The 20,051-nt window shown below is 38.1% G+C and overlaps 4 protein-coding genes across 4 annotated transcripts; 3 read left to right on the top strand and 1 right to left on the bottom strand.

Annotated features, from left to right (window-relative positions):
* Positions 1-8: 8 nt before the first annotated feature.
* acd (ACD shelterin complex subunit and telomerase recruitment factor) lies at positions 9-5,335 on the top strand. The gene is made up of 13 exons (XM_079587784.1): positions 9-309; positions 390-511; positions 838-928; positions 1,268-1,347; positions 1,448-1,492; positions 1,603-1,637; positions 1,812-1,963; positions 2,053-2,131; positions 2,257-2,418; positions 2,495-2,602; positions 3,386-3,717; positions 3,847-3,923; positions 5,066-5,335. Exons 1-13 carry the CDS (start codon positions 190-192, stop codon positions 5,139-5,141), a joined length of 1,479 nt encoding a protein of 492 aa, XP_079443910.1. The 5' UTR covers positions 9-189; the 3' UTR covers positions 5,142-5,335.
* A 544-nt stretch (positions 5,336-5,879) lies between these two features.
* On the top strand, positions 5,880-10,787 carry ogfod1 (2-oxoglutarate and iron-dependent oxygenase domain containing 1). Its single transcript, XM_079587728.1, has 13 exons — positions 5,880-6,157; positions 6,323-6,468; positions 6,542-6,588; positions 6,665-6,765; positions 6,862-6,978; positions 7,422-7,513; positions 7,640-7,768; positions 7,886-7,999; positions 9,124-9,203; positions 9,346-9,596; positions 9,678-9,794; positions 9,938-9,996; positions 10,102-10,787. Exons 1-13 carry the CDS (start codon positions 6,001-6,003, stop codon positions 10,258-10,260), a joined length of 1,569 nt encoding a protein of 522 aa, XP_079443854.1. The 5' UTR covers positions 5,880-6,000; the 3' UTR covers positions 10,261-10,787.
* fbxl8 (F-box and leucine-rich repeat protein 8) lies at positions 9,446-15,172 on the bottom strand. The gene is made up of 3 exons (XM_079587835.1): positions 14,843-15,172; positions 11,860-12,822; positions 9,446-9,578 (listed from the first exon to the last, which is right to left on the bottom strand). Exons 1-3 carry the CDS (start codon positions 14,977-14,979, stop codon positions 9,575-9,577), a joined length of 1,104 nt encoding a protein of 367 aa, XP_079443961.1. The 5' UTR covers positions 14,980-15,172; the 3' UTR covers positions 9,446-9,574.
* Positions 15,059-20,006, top strand: tradd (tnfrsf1a-associated via death domain). The gene is made up of 6 exons (XM_079587851.1): positions 15,059-15,376; positions 15,857-15,904; positions 15,991-16,144; positions 16,281-16,561; positions 19,174-19,300; positions 19,443-20,006. The coding sequence occupies exons 2-6, from the start codon at positions 15,884-15,886 to the stop codon at positions 19,739-19,741; spliced, it is 882 nt and encodes a 293-aa protein (XP_079443977.1). The 5' UTR covers positions 15,059-15,376; positions 15,857-15,883; the 3' UTR covers positions 19,742-20,006.
* The last annotated feature ends 45 nt before the right edge of the window (positions 20,007-20,051 follow it).

Raw genomic sequence — 20,051 nt, 5'->3', positions numbered from 1 at the left:
AAGGTGGCACCAACGATTCGAATCTACATGATTGTAACGGAACCCAAATCGCCTGGTCTACTTTTCTACACGGAACGAAAATAAAGCATCAATGTTCAATAAGGGGGCGCGAAGAGTTTAACCGTTTGAATTATTTTATTACATTTACAGTAGTGGGCAGTTAAAGTTACAGATAAACGAGTTTAAGCAATGAATCCACCAAAGATAAAACGTCGCCGAATGGCGGAGCTGGAGCCGTGGATCGAGAAACTCATCGAAAACTACGGCCAAAGCCAATGTGAAACGACGGTAAAAGCAAACGTTGTCGGCGTAAGTAGTTTTTTTTTGTATGGGTGATCACATATGTAGAACGTCGTGTCAGTACTAAAGTGCGGGTGTGTGTTGGTTAGGTGTGTGATCTATCAGACTCGCAGCGGACGGAGCGCACAGATGCCTGTATGCTGTTCATGTCCGATGGGAGTGCTGTCATTCCCGCGGTGCTGAGCGAAGCCGCATGGGAGCGTCTGCAGGAGTGAGGGACCTATTAATCCTCTGTTATGACACCACTCTCTACACACCTGAGCCCCTGTTTTTATCCAACTCAGCAACCAGTGAAAATTATGCTGAAATAAGCTCAAGTTTAGGGCTCTGATCTTCTGTATGTATCATATTAACAGTTGCCTTGAATTTTTGTTATGACACACCACTCTCTACACACCTGAGCCCGTTTTTTCCCCCAACTCAGCAACCAGTGAATATTGGAGATCAGCAGACACTACTTTAAGTCTCAGTGTAATGATAGTTTTTAAATGCAAATAAAAAATGACAGTGTCAGAGTTTTGTTCTCTCTTTCTTCAGATTGGAGGAGATGGAGGCCTTTACAGGCCTGCACAATGCTATTGTATATGTACGCAGCTTTGAGCTGAACTTCGACATGAACCCTGATCTGGTATGTTATATGTCCATCTTTTGGTTCCAACCTCTAAACATTTTCCTTTTGAGTGCCGATGCTTTGGCATGCTCCAGGCCATGCAGTTCTTGGATAGAGAAACAGCAGGGATATACTGATATATATTGCATAAACATGGCCTGCTATAATATTAATTCCTGTCCAGTCTAGAAAAGTCATGTAAATGAATGCCATAATAAATATGAATGAATAATGCACATTAAAACAATAACTGATGCTTCCAAATTAAGAGTTTATTTGAATGTTGATTCCAAACAAAGAAATCAGAAATCTTTATGTATTAGATGTTTTACATGTTTCCTCTTTTTGTCTTTTTAGGCATCGTGCCAGTTTTACTTGAAAGTCAATCTAATGAACACCATAGGCATCGCTTCAAAGCGCCAACAACCCCCTAGCTGGCAAGTCACTGATCTCTCTAAGCATGTGCAATGATGTGTCCTAACTGCACTAAATCATTCTCATTTATTTAACTATTGTTAATCTCTGTTCATCTTTCAGTACAACTCTCTCATCAGTCAGAGATCAGATCATAAAGACGTGGAGGTGTGTTGACCTTATTTATAGCATGCGTGAACACATGTTACACAGAACTGCAGTGTGTTTTTAAGATTATGTGTTTAACAGTTAGTGTTAATTGTATTGCTCTCTGTCAGATCCCACAGGGAGGGTTCTGTAAGTTCATCCTCTGGTAGGTGTCAAACACTATTTCTCTTTGTCTTTCTTCGAATAGCTTGCATATACACACACCTCCTGCACTGAACTGTAAATGCCTCTAATTTGGATTCTTAATATCATTTATAAAGAAAACACATGCTGCTTCACAGAAACGATAAAGATGTGCATTATGTACCCAATTTCCCAGGGGTCTCGCTCTCGTCTATATTGGAGGTGTGGCACAATGACATTATAATAAATATTCTGAATGATGCAACGGAGAAAATAACCATGTCTGGAACATATTGTCCAAGTGTGGCGACACCAACTCACTGGCACCGAGAGAGGCTTCACTGGAGGGTAAGGCTGCTTCCTTGGCAACTTAAAGGGACCAGCTGTTGACCAGACAAATTTTCATTGCGTATGGGTGTTTGTGTGTTTTTTTCCAGGGACAGGAGCAGTTCATTGTCCCTGTGCCTTTTCTTCTCATCCCGGAGGAACAGAGGGAGCTGATAACAGCTGATCCCAGTACTGTCTGCTGCCTAATTAATTGCTTTTTTCATGACAACCCTTTGGGCATTCGACCAGATTTTACCATGCATGTGGCGCACTATGCATATGTGTTTTTGTCTTGTGTACGTGAATGTGCGCAGGTGCAGGTAGTGAGAGTGAGACACCAAATGACTTGGCCCCGCCCCCTGAAGAATTGCATTCAACCACCACTTCGATTGCGAACCAAACAGTGGCCGCTCAGGACAATATAAGTGTCTCGTGTCCAGATGAAGGACCGTCTACTCTGATACACACAAGACCAGGTGAGATTTTACAAAAGAAAGTCAGTGCTGTTCCAGGTAGATGATGTGTTATTAAACTCATCCCTCCTTCTCCCAGAGGTTTTGTGCGGTACAGGGGAGCTGTCTGGGGATGGAGAGAGCCCATGGGATATGTACACACAAGAGCCAGCTCTGTTAGGTAGACATTCCACTTCAGACTCAAATGGTAATTTCCTCTTTATGCAAATGTTTAACATACACAGAATAATAGGACATCATTTTAATTGTGAAATTACTAACAAGGCCGATAATATCACTGAACATAAACATGTACTCCAGGACTTATTTTTTAAATACGTCACTTGCGGTACGTAAAATCATACTCTTAGCCTTTGAAATCCTTCCATCTGGGCATAGACTCAATATTCTTATGGCTAGAATAAATATATTTTAAAAATCATTGTTCCAGTGGCAGTGATTTATTTTATACTGCACTATTTTTTATATTAAAGTCAGCATGAAACAGAAGTTGGGATCATCTTTTTTAACCTATTGTGACGAATATCTGAGTGAAACAGCTTCTCAGACAAGAAAAAAGTAGGGCGGGACTTGATTTCGTCCAACGGGAATTAATTGTATTGTTGTGTTTTACTATTGCTGTGATTTCATATGAGTGACAGACAGGTTGTCCCGCCCTCGTCATCAGAGAAGAGATGACGCTGCGTAATGGAGGGGAAGTTAATTTGTTTAAAGATTATTTGAGCACATGAAATGTGCTTGGATAAATAATTGATAATAAATACTGCAATATTCCATAAAAAATAATTGTCAATTTTGATTTCATGGTGCTTGTCAAGGAATTATGTAGTTCATTTTATTCAATTCTATTTTTGTGTTAATGTGTATATTTATGTGGATGTATTTATGGATAATACCAGTGTCATTTCTGCTCTGTGACAAACAGAATGGACAATTATGTTTAACTTGACTTATTTTTGTGCTGATGCAGACCCAGAGCTGGAAAGTCAATCGCTTTTAAAGGAAGTCCCCTCGTTGCCTATAGCAACAAGCACCCAAAACCAGTTCTCGAAGCAGAACTTAGAAGGGATGTCGGTAGACGGCATTGCGCTCAGTCAGAGACCCAAGCCGACCCAGTTTAGTCCATCCCTCTCGAGTAGTAAGTCTATCAGAGACCCGAGTCAGGAGCATGACATAGAACGTGCGGTGAGTCCTCCCTCGTGGCTTGTCCATAATACAGCCCCACCCTCTGAACAGAGGCCCCTAGCGTCTCCAGGCGCCAGCCAAAACCCCTCAGAGTCTCCACCCACCAAAGCCACCAAAGTGAGTGTAAATGGATTTAATGATATTTTGCTGTATTCTTGCATAATATGATTAATGCTTTTAATAATCCCAATCTACTGTGTATTGCATCAGAAATGTTGCTATAATGTCCCAACTTCCCTGTTTTAGGTGCACTCGGATGGAACGCCTTTTTCCTATTTGTACTGTCCACAGCCTCAGGTTACCACAGCCCTCGCCCATTTCCAGTGAGTGTGACGTGAGACATAATGATTATAATATGGTTTTTATGTGATGGGCAAGGATCTAAGAACTTTGTCTTGCAGTATAGTACAGTAAAAAAATAAAAGTGTGTGTTTATATATATAAAAAAGTGTTGTTAATCGGTTAATTCTTTATATAAAAATAACTATTTGCACATTTTCTGTGATTAATCACACCTAACATTAACGTTTTTCATATATTTTAATACTTTCACATTGAATCTCCAAAATAATGTAGAAACAACTTAAAGGCAGTATATTTCAAATATTAGTTTAATGGCATCTTTTTACGAAGCACTCTGAATAAAGGCCAGCATCACTGATACTGATATCTCTAGTAAATGGATTTGTTTCTCTATTGTAGCCATTAATTATTGCCATTCAACATTACAGTATAATTAAAAGCTATCAATTTGAACATTTAATAGGCTTTAAAAAAAAAACACTTTAATTTTAAGTGAACTTAAAACAATCTTCACATAAATCCATTGTAATATGTTGTTTATATTTAAATAAATCGTTTTTGACCCATGTAACCTTGTAAACAATGTTTTAAGATATTTCCATGTAGGTCTAACAGGTAAATATACAGAAATCGAATGATCAAACACTGCACAGCATAAATTATAAATTGAATATTGATTAATCTTTATTAAAGCTATAAAAGTTATTTCGTCAAGAGCAATGAGTGATTCTTTTTTTTCTTTGTCTTTTGTTCTTTGATTAATATTAATGACACACTTTAAGACCTGCTGCACATGACATCCTATTTTTTTATATATATATATATGATTGATATACATGATTTTGGAAGGATCATGTGACACTGAAGACTGAAGTAATGGCTGCTAAAATTCAGCTTTGCCATCACTGCAATAAATTACATTTTATAATATATTAAAATATAAAATGGTTCATTTAAATGCATTTCACAATTTTACTGTTTTAATGCCTTAACTATTTAATCTAAAAGTATATGCCCTTAGATCAAGATTGGGGGAAACTATTTTGACCTCAAGCACTGTTACCCTTTTGATTTAAGATATATTTGTGTGTGTGTGGACCTCAAGCACTGTTACCCTTTTGATTTAAGATATATTTGTGTGTGTGTGTGTGTGTGTGTCTAGGATCCCAGGGCATCTCATACAGTGGGCGGTGCATTATCTGGGGACCTCTGACTGTGCAGCTAAAGCTGGTTCATAAGCAATTACCTGTTACCTCAAATGACACAAGTTTTTTTTTTTTTTTTTTACAAAACAGGGTTTTTATGTATTTAAATATGGGATGTAATCCAAAGAATAATAATTCCCCATAAAACCATTTGTCAATGTATGCTTCTATCCAAGTGTAAGTGAATTCAGTGGTGTCAATTGTAATAAATGTTAATATTCAAATAATATGATGACCTGTGTCACAGTTTGTATAATTTAATCACAATTTTACTTATGTAACCATGTTTATCTCTTTTAAGCCATGGTCTTAATGCCTTTTACCAAGCTGAAACTTTGTGACAGATTTGTCACAAAGAAATTAATGGTGGGCCTTCTGCCAAAACAAAAGACACACAATTGTAAAATTGTTTTACACAATGATGGTTAATACAAAATTATACATCTAAAACAGATGACCTGTTGGTCATATTTGTGATTACAAATAAATGTCATTACACAAAAAGCATTAATGAATATGCACACCTACATCAGTGATGGGAATGGTGAATCAATGTGACTGAAAACTGGAAAAGAAAATGCAAGTATGTCACAGGCAGTCAAACATGCCCCAATGAAAAAGTATTTTTTATTGTTATAAAGATATGAATGAACATTGAATAAAAATTTTGGTAGTCAACGGTATTAAAAACGAAAAACTTGTCTTAAAAAGCAGCTCATAAGCTTATACATAACGTTTTTTGGACATAATTTTAGAGGAACTGCGCCTCTTCCACAGCTGACCTGGCGGGGCAGTAACGACCCAAAAGCGTCTCTGACTGAATCCGCACGAAGAAGAGCAAAGGAAAAGAAAACAAAAGTCCCCCTGTGTTTATTTCCCTCATGGTCTTGTCATGCCACCTAAAAAACGACAGAATGATTCCGAAACGGGTAAAAAGAATAAGAAAGAGAAACGAGGTGAACTGGCGGTAATTAACTCGGATATAAGGGATCACGCTGTCCAGAAATGCATGACAGACGCATGGCAGAGGAAAGAGAGCTACTCTAATGGTATGTATGCCCACCCACGTGACACATTGAGCTTACATTAGGCTACTTCAACAGTCATTTATAAAGTTACTGTGAACAGACTCCATTTGCTTTTTAGAGGTAAAGCAAACTGGTTTGTCTATTTGTCATGTCTGTGAATCCCCCATTTCTCTGGTCTTTGTCCAGGTAATATCCACCTGGATTGTGAGCCCTTCCCTCACTGTCAGATCACCCATTTCCTGCAGAGCGAGAGCTTTGTGGAGAGTCTGCGGGCAGAGCTTCTGCAGCTGAATTTCAACAGCAAGTCAAATGACTTGTACAAGTTTCAACAGGTATCAGTCTGAATCATACTTATATTTTGTAAAGAAGCTGATGGTCAAGTACTGAAGTCTGTTTCTTCTGCAGTCAGATGATCTGAGAGAGAGAAAAGAACATCATGTCTCACAAATAAGGTGTGTCAAAGTTCAAGTGAGCTTCTGTGTAAGAGTTTCTGTAAGAATTTTACTCATGTGTTTGTTGGGATCTCAGGTCTGTGATTTTTGGGGAGTTTCGTGAGTGGTTGTCGGAGGTGTTGCAGGTGGATCTGGAGGCGACTGTTGATGTGTCCTGTGCCAAGTACGAGCATACGGGTAAACCATCTAACAACTTCTCAACCAATCACTGGGGTGGAGATGATGTGCCGCTGGGTTTCTCGACGTCTCTCTCTCTCCCTGCTCTTTTTGCAGATGTTTTGCTGTGTCACGATGATGAGCTGGAGGGACGAAGAGTTGCATTTATCCTCTATCTGGTTCCTCCATGGGACGTAAACGATGGAGGGACACTGGACCTGTTCAGAACTGATGGTGTGTAATTAAAAAAAAGAAGTGTCATTTTAGCCCCCACATATATACAATATTAATATATACAAAATATTGATCAAAATTAGGTGAGTTTATGCTTAAAACGAGAAGAAAAAAACGGTCAGTGATGTAAGAAAGATAATCTTGTTTTCCCGCCGAATTAAGTTCATTTTCTGACCCCACTACAAGCAGATAGATTTTTTTTCTCTTATTTTAAGCAAAAACTCACTTAATTTTTTTCTTTTCAGAAAACAGTAATTTTGCTTCTCAAGTAAATGAATCTTGATTTAATTTCTTGATATTTGTAATACTGAGTAAGAATGTTTTGCAGTAAAAAATGTGTATTGTTCGGCTTAAAATGTTGCATAATCATGCATGTGGACAATGTAAATGTAGCTAGTTAATTGTTTGTTTGTTTACTAATTATTATTCTGTATGTTTCACAGAACACTGTCAGCCAGTGAATGTTGTCAAGTCTCTGCTTCCTTGCTGGAACTCTCTGGTGTTTTTTGAAGTGTCCCCCGTCTCCTTCCATCAGGTAATCGAACCATGTTAATTTAGTTTTTTTTTTATATACTATTATAGTATTTATTAATATTTTGATTGGATGTCCATTCATTGATGAATTACATCGTTTTTAATGAATTGATCTCTGCAAGCTTAGGTGGCAGAGGTTCTTTCTGAGGAGAAGTGCCGTTTATCTCTGAGTGGATGGTTTCATGGCCCTTCCCTTCCAAGGCCCTCACGCTACATTGAACCCCCAGTTCCCCGTCACACTCATATCCCCAGAGATGTAAGTCAAGTTAGCGTGGCAGTGTGTTTTTGTTGTGTGACATGGCCAAATGACCAAGACTCACTCACTTAACTTGTATTTCCTCAGTCTGAAGCACATTGTGTTTTTGTGTTATAGGAGAGTTTGCTATTTGAGTGGGTGAATGAGATGTACCTGGATCCACGCTATCAGGCTCGGGTACAGCAGGAATTCGAAGAGAATTCAGAGATTTGCTTGCCTAGTTTCTTACAGGTTAGTCATCATAATCATTATTATTAATAACACAATTTTCTATTATGTTTAATGAACAGTAGTACACATACAAAAAGTACATCAGTGAATGGCTATGCAGTGGTACATGGTTAGGAATTGTGTGTTTGTGTGCGTGTGTATATATATACACTTTTAAATAAACTGTGACAGAAGAGGCTTTTATAAGACCCTTTTTGTCTGTGCTGTTGTGGAGGTCTATGTATAATTGATGGAAATGAGAAATTCCTGTAGATGTGAATTTTAGTGGCATCCCACTAGAGGCATGTAGGCAAGTAAGTTTTAAATAATTAAGTGTTTAAGTTATTTATTTATAATTTTGCACATGTAAGAGTCACATTTGCAGACACTGCATGGAAGAATATTTTTATATTGTGCCATGGACAATACCAATAGAGATGGATCTAAATTACAATGAAAATGCTACTATTTTTTTATATCCGTTAATGGTAACACTTTACAATTCGTGTTCAATTTGTTCACATTAGCATTTTTAAATTTAATGTTAATTTTTTTACATCTACTAATTTTTTTTTGTCAAAATAAAATGGAAATTCATCTATTTTCTAAATGCATGTTATTGGTCTTACGGTGAGTTATTCATCCATACATCCGTTTAATAAAAATAAAAACATTTTAATGATCAAATCTAATAAAAATGTCTAAATTCCACGTATATGCCGAGGTTTCCATCATTTAGTCCAAAATAAATTCCCCTCTTTCTTACTACTGACCACAAGCTTGCATTTAGAGCTGCCTCTGTCCAATCAATAGCCAATGGACTGAACCAAGACCCGCCCTTAATTTTTCCCCCTCTGATGTATGTCACCGTACCACGCAGAGGATCTGCCTTCAGTTACATTGCAACTTTAACATTTATTTATATAAATTATACAAGTATGAACATGAATTTAGATTAGAAAATGTTGTTGTTTATTGTTAGTTTAAAACACTTAAGGCATCAACTAATGCAAGCAAATTGAATCTTATAGTAAAGTCTGTTCATATGAATGAATATCTGTCTTTATCGTAAACTGTTACATATTTCCACACGCTTCCATGTATCTATAATGCTAATATCCTGAATTCTGCCATTTAACTGTCAGGAGGAGAAACTGAGGCAGGTGCGCAGTGCATTGCAGTCGTCTGAAATCCAGTGGGAGAGAAGGGGGCGGCCCAATAAGAGGTGAGATCCAACCCACCCGTCTTTTGTGTGATAATATTTCAACTATTCATTTCTTCCTGTCTCTGCATGTTTTATTTTCTGGTGGTAAGTGTCATGTGATTTGTTTATATGCCTGTGTACTAATGACTGTCACTGTGTTTAGGTGTTATGGCTGTGCTGAAATGCAGAGCTTCCCAACTTGTGTACAGGAGTGCTGGGAACTCCTCTCCTCTGAGCCGTTCTTCATCCTCTTATCCAACCTGACCGGCCTCAGTTTACACTATCTGTGCATCAATGAGGATGAGAGCGAAGATGGAAAGAGCGAGACAGAAAACAGAGATGGAGAGGAAAATACACAAGCAGGGGGTTCCAGTGCTGATGCCGGTGCTTCGTCAGCTGAGAAGAAAGACAAAGGTGATCAGCGTGTGCATGTGTTGTTTCTGCAAAGATCAATTTTTACATCTACAGTGATTTACATGTGTTGTATTCATGCAGGACCGCCTACTTGTGTAGGAGAACTGCGTCGCTGGGCACATGGGGACTACACATTGTTACATGACTGTGTCAAAAGAGAGTATGCATTGGATCTGCAGCTTCACATGGGCTGTGCAGGTACGTAATCTTGACATGCATGTGTGTATTTACTATTAGTTGATTAGTGTCTTCGGTATGATTCAGTTGTGATTGAGATCATAATCGTATAAAACAGACTGTAGTAAAAAAAGAAATATGAGTCAGAAATATTGTTTTTTCAGGGTGGAAGTCGGAGTTTGGGGGATACACGTCCTATATTGCACATGATGAAGATGAGGAGGTAAGTGATGTCACACAATGTGAGTTTTTTTTAGCAATTTATTGTTATAACTTATAGCAGGACGAGTGCACAATATTTATTCTGTTGACACTGTGTTTTCTTTAGCTCCTCACAGTGTATCCTGAAGATAACTCCCTCGCTCTGGTATACAGAGACAAAGACACCCTCAAGTTCATCAAGCATATCAATAATAACAGCTCCAGCCACCTTTCTTCCCAGAATACCACAGCTTTCTATGACTTCTCTTTTAACTACTATGAATGATGAGAGAAAATCAGATGTTTGACTGGCTGACTGATTGTATGCGAGTTGAAGGCAAAGTGCATTGGCTATACATTTCAGATCAATTTGAGTTCAATATACACACACAGACATGAGTTTGGTATCCAAGAGGCACATTCATTTTTGAACGTGCAAGTATTTCAATCCCAACTACAAAAATTCGGTTACATTTGATCCATAAAATTAAATGTAATCATTTAGTTGTTAAAAGAGCAACTGTGCTTTAATGTCAATAAATGTTTAATAATAAATATTTGAATAATGACATTTGCGTTCATTTGATTGTGCCCATTTTGTTATACCATAGAACTATAACGAGCGAGTTTCAAAAGTCTAAAAACATTAATGGCCGTGGACCTTTTTGTGGACCGTGACCGTGTCCTTTTTCGATAGTTTACCAAAAAGAAAACTCACTCTCATTCCTCATGTATGACTTACTTTCTTCTGTCCTTTCATTCTAAACATGTATGCACTTCTTTATTCTGTGGAACATAAAAGAAGATATTTTGAGAAATGTCTTTGTTTTTTGTCCATACAAGTGAAGTCAACTGGCTTCAATGTCAAAATATCTTCTTTTGTGTTCCGCAGAAGAAAGTCATACAAGTTTATAATGACATGAGGTGAGTAAATGATGACATAATTATTCTAGATGGGTGTAATGCCCCTTTAATACAAACAATTTCATTAGTTATATTTTAGAGCAGTTTAATTGAAAAATGTACATGATTTCAGAATGACTTCTCCAACAACAGCACTCAGGCAGCATTAACAAAACCTGACGATCATGTTCTCCAGAATGATTTGAGAGAAAAAAATTGTGCTTTGAAATGCTTTAAAATCCTAAAACTTCATTTCCTGATAAAAAAATCCAATGTGAATCAGACTTTCAGAACCCAACCCACTGTACAAGGTGCATCCCAATTTACTTGCTTGTGAACTGTTCAAAGCATCTTAAAGTCCACATGATGTCAAAATTGACCATATTTACTTTGTTTGCCTAAATTGATCGTTTTGTGGTGAACAATTCATCCATGCAAGTCAATCCACACAAAAAAATGTTTTGTCTTTGTAATCTTTAATCAAAATCTGAAAATGCCCCTCCCCTCTGCATTGGAGGACCTTTCCTGATGACGTAGGTTTGACGGTTTTGGTGTCTGCTTAACATCCGTAACCACGCTCCTCCAACTGACAGTAGATGGGCTGAATGAAACACCTACTTTTCTAGATCCAATCAGGTGCTAGTTGAAAGAAAGCCACGCCCACTATTTTTCCTCATTTAGTATTCCGTTTCTCTCGAACATACGTCACAACACTGAGATAAAGTCGGTTGCAACTTCCGGTTCACGCGGACTTTAAATAAAAATAGTTCAAGTAGTGTGTTTATACTGCACTTCAAATGCCTAAATGGTGCACTTATTTAACCGATATAACCAAAGTGTGGAACGTTGGACACTTTATTGGGGGAGGGGGGTGATGACAAAAGAACCTTATAAAAATCATACACAAGCCAGTAGAGTACATAGTGCTTAGTGTATGAATTACATTATCTAATCATGTGCAAAGAGTGCTTGAGAGCATTACTTTAGTTTTGTACAGGTCCAGGGGTGAGCCTCTTTGTGTGTTTTGAGTGTGTATCTGTAGAGATTTGGACAGTTTGTGATGAACGCTGTTATCACTTCTTGTGAGACCACACAATAACAGTGAACCTCTTGGAGCTTGATGCATTGCTTTGCTAAAGCTATCAACACATAGTTTAGTTCGGAAGACGCAGTCGTCTGCAGCTCCAGAAACTCTAGCGTGGTTGCGTAGCTCTGCCCGACTATCCGAACCTCATTCAACAGCAATGTCCAAGTAAGCAGCCGAAGACATCGAACAGGGATGCTGGGCTGCAGTACCCCAGGGACGTGCAATTCAGGTAGGGTGTGGTCCAGCTCAAGTTCCACCCAGAGACGTGGGTGTCTCAGTTTTAACTCTAACCATATCTGGTCACAGAGAGGCAGGGTGTATTTGAGTGAGCGTTCGCAACGGAGCTCTAGTTTCTTTAATGCTGGTCGTTCTGGCAACATGAGATCTTTAAAGACGTCTTGTGATAGACTAGCCTGAAAAACTCCAAGAATATTGAGTGAGCGGCAGGACTTCAGCACTTGCCTTAGAGTCTCCGCGTTGACGCCACACACCAGAGAATGATTGTTGACATAAAGACTTCGCAGAGCAGGGCAAAGCATGGCAACGCTCCTTACGAAGGAGTCGCTGAGGGTGAAGGGCACACCCTTTAGGTCAAGCAGGGTTAGGGACGTCCCATTTGTCAGTATGTCCACTAAGCCTTGCTGCAGGTCCTGGCCAGCATAAAAGAGGGGTGTGTTACCTACACAACAGATGGAAAGTCCTTGCAGCCGCCCATCACCCCTGACAATCGCCTGCCGCAACACCCACAGTGCTGTTTTGCGATTGGCTGGATCGGTCAGACTCATTATCAGTTTCAAATTTCTGACCAGTGACAGAAGAGCAGAATATCTTTCAGGGACACTGGTTCCTGACTCACACCTAAGACAGAGATAAAATATGTAAAAAAAAAGCAAGGCAGATATCATCTCTTAATGCCGTTAATTTTTTTGTTATTATTACAAGAAGTTTGTGTTCTATGACTATGTGTAGCCTATGGCACAAAGCCTTCACTAATAGCATAATATGCTTTTATCAGCACATAACCTTAGGTCAAATATGAGGGCACAGAGAATGAAAGAAAGAAAAAAAAAATCACAAAAAATCTCTTTGATCACTAAATTGTTTCTCCTAGACAGCAAATTCGATTATGAGAAATTTAGACTTTTACTTAAAGGAGAACTCCGGCGCAAAATGAACCTTTGGTCTAATTACACATTGTTACCTAGTCAACCGTTATCTGAGATTTGTTTTCATGATTATCGAATGTAAATAGTTTTATCTCTAAAAACAGTTTAGCCTATAACGCTAGTATATAGGGCATTGAGTAATGACAAATAAAAATCGCTTGTTAATACCACTAACAAGGCTCAAAATAGCCCCACACTAACACGGTAGCATAATGAGGGTCCCTACCTTCAAACTGAAGCATTGAGAACTTTGACAGTGTCCAGACAGTTTAATAAGAAGATATTTTATACATACAGTCAACTTCGTGTAGCCATCTTTGAAAAACAGACTCTATCATGCGATCTAGGAACGCCGATCCAAATGCGCTGGACCCATAGACAGTATATAAGATGGACACAGCGACCCCATAGATTTCAACGGAGAAAAGTGAAGCCCATTAGAAGCACTCACTTCCTGATCGCCAGGCGTACTGCGCAGACTCAAACTGAGCTTGACGACGTAGATGTGACGTGGGTCTTCTAATAGCTGTGCCGAGGGAAATCTGAATAATTCCCTTCCGAATCTCGCAGAGACGGAGAGCGTGATTATTAGTTGTCAATGAGCTAGCAGCAGGAGCAACTTTATGAATCTCTATGGGCTTCTCCCTTGACTTAATGCCTCCACGTCCCCCCGATTGCTTGCGAGCTTCTCCGCCGGTCTATACGGTAATTTCTCTACAGTGCGACAGAGAGTCGCGTGGGTATGACGCAATCGTTAGCCTATTTTTTACAAAAACGGCTTCTACGAAGTCATAACGTAAGATACAAAGTAATGGAGCCTTTTATACATTGTCGTGTTTCTTTAGAAATAAATAATGGACAAATGGAGTCTTTGGACGCTTCAGATGTAAAGTTATTTGCTGTCAAAGTGACGCAAAAATGAATGGGAGTCAATGGAATGCTAACAGCAGCTGAAGTTCTGCTACAATGGCGGCTCCCGGGGAGGCTTCAGTTTCCGGCGGATGGATTACACCCTTGGCTGGACCATATGAGATTCTACACAGTTCAGCGCATTTGGATCGGCGTTCCTAGATCGACTGATAGAGTCTGTTTTTTGACTGTATACAAAATATCTTCTTATTAAAATGTCTGGACACTGTCAAAGTTCTCAATGCTTCAGTTTGAAGGTAGGGACCCTCATTATGCTACCGTGTTAGTGTGGGGCTATTTTGAGCCTTGTTAGTGGTATTAACAAGCGATTTTTATTTGTCATTACTCAATGCCCTATATACTAGCGTTATACTAGCGTTATAGGCTAAACTGTTTTTAGAGATAAAACTATTTACATTCGATAATCATGAAAACAAATCTCAGATAACGGTTGACTAGGTAACAATGTGTAATTAGACCAAAGGTTCATTTTGCGCCGGAGTTCTCCTTTAAGTCACCTGATTTGCCAAGATATCAGTCTGCAACCAAAAGTAAGAAATTAATATAAATTCAAACATTTCTCATCAAAGTAGATTTATAATTTAGGGTTGTCTTTCTAGTTATAAAGTCAACTCTGTATGTATTATTATTTCTCCTGAGAATTCTAAGGAGAAACATGAGACAAAGTTGATACTTGGAATATAATTAAGATCTCTATTGCGTTTTTAAAGATACAAAAGTGCAACATCTTGGTAATAAAATGTTTCTCTAGGAGGGTTTCCTTGTATTTCATGTATTCTTACCTGACTTCAGTATCTTTCCATGAGCTTGGATGTGTCATGATATTAGACCAAGCCTTACAAACAGTAAATGCGTTGCATTTGTCCTGTAAAGGCAGGAAAGAAAAAATATGTGCAAGGATCTCTTCTGGCAGATCCATTCCATTCCCAATCGAGCCCAGTCAGCCGCCAGTTAAAATACGCTTATAAAAAGGTTATCTAAAATATCATAACAAAAACACCTCAGATGATTCTGCTGTCTGCACGCATGTCTGTCAGACTCCAAAAAAAAACATATACGTACTCTCAAACTTCTGTACTTCCTCCTGCGTCACGAGTTCCGTTGTTAAACACGGCGGTGAACACAGATATCGAGCTTTTAGCCAATCACCATAGAATGTGCGAGACATTTAGCCAATCAGATCATTGCATATTTTAGTGGGTGTGTCTTAATAGCGGCCAAGATAGTGCATCGACACCTCGAAAGTTTCCTTCGTGTATGTTTACAGGCCTGTTTAGGCTTCCTTACCATTCAGACAAAGTTCACCAAATCGTTGTGTAAGTAACATGTAATGTATATAACAAAGCGCAGGTTTTATATTCGCTAATATGTGAAGTGGAGGTAAGCAGGGTTGTGTTATGTTAAACTTTTGTTCACGTGAACAGTAAAATGTATTTAAAAAAATAAAAGCCACGAGACGTGCGAGCGAGCTTTTGTATGTTTTATCCATTGACCTCTCAAAAATGTTAAAACATTTTTTAATAATAATTAAAAGTTTGTAATGTGACGCATCACATTACCTGTAAACATGTGCATCGCATATCTGTAACTGTTAGCAATCACCAGCGTCTGACACCATTATCCCTAGTGTCGACCATCAAGCTCGTAACCTTATAAGGAAGTGGTTACATGCTGGAAACACAAAAGTGTTTGTTTTTTTGTGCTAGTCTAATTAGATCTTCAAGGAATTCTGCTTTGTTTTCATAATTTCTTTCTGTGTGTGTTTTACAAACTAATTTGTTTGTACACATTCACAGGACGTGAGACAAGAGTTTGACCAGAAGATGGACAGTATAGACACTAAGGTACATTGTGTTTAATTTGGTGTCTGTCCAGTTATTGTAGTATGTGAATTAACAATGTGTGTGAATTATTTCATCTTCATCTGCAGAGGTTAAATGACAGCAACACCAATGATCGTGAATTTTCAGGGTGTGCTGTACTCTTCCTGGGGTGTAGCAGTCCAGAACACAACCTTCTGTCGCTTTACAAAAACGAACAAGGGAAATTCAGTGTGTTCAAGGTTATTAAACTCACCCTTACAGGTAAGAGTTGATAGTTCTGGCCACCAAGTGCATCAAATTATACCGGAATAAAAAGAGTATGGCGTTTTGTGTATACATTAGATTTAACAATGTATTTGGGTTGCAAATGACACAATTCTAATTGTCTTTGATCCAGATTCTGTTGGTGGACTGGAGGGGTACGAAATCCTAAAATTGCACGATGCTGATCCCTTACTTGGGGTGGAACTTAAATTCATGTCCGTGCCTCCCTGTCAGCGATTCCTGGAGAGCTATGCATGTGGTTCACTCGCTCAGTTTCTGTCCCAGCATGCCTCGCGTCTTCTTACACTTCTTGATGGGGTTGTCATGGAAACACAGCTCAAGGCAGGAATACATACATTGGACCAAAACCTTCAAGACCTAGAGATCTGTCTGGATCACATACGCCAATCGCAGGTACGTGTGTATGTTTATGGTGATCTGATCGCCAGGCTAGCTTTGTACCGGTCTTTACTTTTACGAGCAGCTAATTGCACGAAACTTGCATGTGCATCTTCCATTCTGCGTCAAATATTCACAATATTAAAATTAGGGCTGCACAATATATCGAATTTATCGAAATATCGCAAATGTATATATCGCAACATGAATATCGCAACAGCTTGCAATAAATGGGGTCATGAACAAAAGACAACAATTTTCTTAGCTTTAATAAGTATCAGGATATATTTAATTCATACAGTGAAAACTAAGCAATGTTTTATTTCTATATTTTATGATTCAGTATCTTTTATTAAATAAACCTAATGTAGGATAACCTGAAACCCTGTGGTTTACACTGATGTTAAAATAACACTTCTTATGCTACAGTAAAACGCTGATGTTTACTTTCTTGTCATAAAAAGAATGTGAAACACATATAGGTTATATCATTTTAAATATATTTTAAAGATAATTTAAGTTTATTTTACACACTTTAAGCATTATTATATCGCATATCGAATATCGCATTATTTAAGGAGTTATCGCATATCGCATTTTTCTTCAATATCGTACAGCCCTAATTAAAATGCACTTTATTCTTCAGTGCAAACACTGACAGTCTCCCTGATAAACCCAAAAAATAACAGTTTTTAAGTGTGTGAATATTATGTATGTGCATTTATTTTTAAGTCTTGAGTGGGAATATCCTAAGGTTCTTGTTTAAAAATACATTTCAGGATGATTTATATTTAGTTAAAGTTCATATTTAGGCCAAAGGGTCATTAGTTTAAATGGTGCTGGGAATTCCCAGATTCAGGGGGGGGCTTTATGAGCCTCTGACATTGCTATAATTCACAGCTTCAATAAGGACAGCACATAAGAAATATTAATTGAGCTATGAGCCTCTGACATTGCTATAATTCACAGCTTCAATAAGGACAGCACATAAGAAATGTTAAATGAGCATGTTCTTGACATTTTCAGCTCTGAGAAGAAACTACAGGTTCATAGATCGAAGATAAGTTGATTTGGTCATACAAGCATGTTTCAAACCACTGCCTTAATGTCACGTTTTCTATACCAAATAACATGTGTGAATGTTAAAACGTAGCAAGTTAAACAATTTAAATTGTTACAAGTAACAGTATTGTAATATTATGTTTTAATTACAGTGAAAACAACTAAAAAGCTTCATTTTGGTGCAGTGATTCACAGCTGTAGCTTCAATACCTTGATTTCACTTTGGACATTCAACACAAAACCAGATTGACATGCAATCAAACATTGAAATGTGAATACAACAAAAATATAGGTTGAAATGAATAGAAAAAAAATTAAATAGACTTAGTTTGCCTTCTAAATTGATGGTTAGATGTTCTTCACTGCAGTGTTTTTGAGGATAAGCGGATGTCACACAACTGTCAAACTTAATTTTTTCTTTGTTTAATTGGATGCACTTGCTGGACTTGATGTCAACAACAAAAGGCATGGGAAGCATTTTCTCCTTTTTAAATGGTCGATAAGCACATACATTTTTTTTATACTGTCTATCTATCTACAATTATGTGGTTGCATTTTTATCATTTGCATTAAGCCTGTTTTTTCTCCCGTCTACAACCCTGTCAGAACAGAACTATGAATCAGTTTTAGTATTTAAATTGTTGGAGATGTGAAGTTCTTTGATGTTATTTTTTCAGGCTCACCTGCAAGTAAACATTTGGCTAATTATTCACAAGGGGTTTGTCAAACCTTTTCATTCCCTGTTTTACATTTCACTAATGTAAAATCGGAAATGCTTGTTGTCGGACTGAGATCTCAGAGTTTGTTGCTGAAAAAACAAACAAATGACACTAAAATAAAACGCACCGCTGAAGGGAATTCAGTTTGACTTTTGACAAAGTGACTTCTCATGAGCCATCTTATGCCCAAACTAGTCAGGTCTAACATCAGGGGTATACGCAAAAGGCCTCAGACTGCTTGTATTGGCAAGTCACCTTTATTTAAAAAGCACATACAGTGTATTTTCAAAGCAGTGTTACACAGGTAAATAATGATCAATGATGCAAACAGAATTCAGTTCTGCTCAAAAAAGACAATAGTGCCATTGTTCAGTTGAAATCAGTTCAGTGTTGATTCAGTTCAATAACTGTTTTATTGAAATAAGTTCATAAGTTCACCACTTATGGAATGAATTCAGAATTCAGTTGCTCTATAAAGATATGATGTCATCATCCAGTTCTCATCCGATAGTGTCAGTGCAGTCAAATCAATAATATTGCAGAACATTAAATGTATTGCTCTATAAAGCCGTCCTTCTCTGTCCTGATATCATCATGGACTCGGTGTCTGCAAACATCTTTTTTCTTCAGTAGAAGTATGGCGGTATCTGAACCAGTTGAAGTATCAGTCTGGCTCTGATGAAAACAGTGAGAGAATATCTCTTTATTGTAAAGCTCCCAGTGGAATTAAGTTAAATCTCTTTTCTTTGAACTAAACCGCTGCTGGGGGAGCCTTACCTTCTATGGATGTCAAACATGTTTTTGAATACTGTGCTTTTAGTTGAATTGACAGATGATGTTTTGTAGCCTGTGCGTTTGCGAGATGATGAGGTCACACAGTTGGAGCAGCAGCTGCAGAACAGCTACGGTCCTCCCAGTCAACCAACGCAGGAGCTGCCCAGGAACTGCTTTCTGTTTCGGAACAGAGTTTTCGGTGAGTTTGAAGTATTTAAATGTATGTGATGATGCGTATAGCTTCTCTTTAAAAAAAATTACATTTGTATTTCTATGATCACAGATTAGTTTTCACGCTCTATATGTTTTAAATATTTGTTTCTCCTCCGTCCCTATCTTAGATGATAGGCCTTTGACTTCAGCAGACCAGCAACGGTTTGCTGCTCATGTGGGACGGGATTGGAAACGAGTGGGACGGGCTTTACAAAAGAACTGCCGTGCCTTAAAAGGCCCTGCAATCGACAATCTGGCCTATGAGTACGAGAGGGAAGGGCTTTATGAACAAGCCTATCAACTGCTTGGACGTTTCATCCAGTCAGAGGGCAGGAGTGCCAAACTGGGCCGTCTTATCAGTGCACTTGAAGAGACCAAATTGACCAGCATGGCAGAGATCATGTTGGGCATTCAGCCACGAGATTGAGACTGTAAGAGAATGAATGAATGGCGTGTGTGTGTGTGTGTGTTGTTTTTGTATGTGTGACTGTTACCAAGACATATAGCTACATTTGAAGAGTGTGCACTCTCATTTTTGTGAAAACATTTTTTCATTTTTTTTTTTCATCATGACCTTATAATTTCTTTCTGTCTCCTACTTGAAATTGTTTCACAATCACCTGTCATCTGCCCAAAATGAAATGCATTTTAAATAAAGGGTTTTTCATGCAAATTTAATGCATGTTTCCAGATTTGTCCTCCACACTGTCCTGTCTGCATCTTTATCTTAGAGTCAT

The sequence above is a fragment of the Phoxinus phoxinus genome (genome assembly GCF_949152265.1).
Source record: "Phoxinus phoxinus genome assembly, chromosome: 2".
Classification (NCBI taxonomy): domain Eukaryota; kingdom Metazoa; phylum Chordata; class Actinopteri; order Cypriniformes; family Leuciscidae; genus Phoxinus; species Phoxinus phoxinus.
The sequence above is the reverse complement of the archived record's forward strand: the minus strand, read 5'-3'. Positions and strand labels throughout refer to the sequence as shown.

What these genes read in the sequence shown, in the direction of transcription:
- tradd (XM_079587851.1), top strand. Translation starts at nt 15,884, where the DNA reads ATGGACAGTATAGACACTAAG. An exon ending in ATCACATACGCCAATCGCAG is followed by an intron (nt 16,562 to 19,173) that starts GTACGTGTGTAT and finishes GATGTTTTGTAG; the next exon opens with CCTGTGCGTTTGCGAGATGA. An exon ending in GTTTCGGAACAGAGTTTTCG is followed by an intron (nt 19,301 to 19,442) that starts GTGAGTTTGAAG and finishes TCCCTATCTTAG; the next exon opens with ATGATAGGCCTTTGACTTCA.
- fbxl8 (XM_079587835.1), bottom strand. Translation starts at nt 14,979, where the DNA reads ATGGATCTGCCAGAAGAGATCCTTGCACATATTTTTTCTTTCCTGCCT. An exon ending in TGGAAAGATACTGAAGTCAG is followed by an intron (nt 12,823 to 14,842) that starts GTAAGAATACAT and finishes TCTCTGTCTTAG; the next exon opens with GTGTGAGTCAGGAACCAGTG.
- acd (XM_079587784.1), top strand. Translation starts at nt 190, where the DNA reads ATGAATCCACCAAAGATAAAACGTCGCCGAATGGCGGAGCTGGAGCCG. An exon ending in TTCTGTAAGTTCATCCTCTG is followed by an intron (nt 1,638 to 1,811) that starts GTAGGTGTCAAA and finishes CCAATTTCCCAG; the next exon opens with GGGTCTCGCTCTCGTCTATA. An exon ending in CACCCACCAAAGCCACCAAA is followed by an intron (nt 3,718 to 3,846) that starts GTGAGTGTAAAT and finishes TCCCTGTTTTAG; the next exon opens with GTGCACTCGGATGGAACGCC.
- ogfod1 (XM_079587728.1), top strand. Translation starts at nt 6,001, where the DNA reads ATGCCACCTAAAAAACGACAGAATGATTCCGAAACGGGTAAAAAGAAT. An exon ending in GCTTCACATGGGCTGTGCAG is followed by an intron (nt 9,795 to 9,937) that starts GTACGTAATCTT and finishes TTGTTTTTTCAG; the next exon opens with GGTGGAAGTCGGAGTTTGGG. An exon ending in CACATGATGAAGATGAGGAG is followed by an intron (nt 9,997 to 10,101) that starts GTAAGTGATGTC and finishes TGTTTTCTTTAG; the next exon opens with CTCCTCACAGTGTATCCTGA.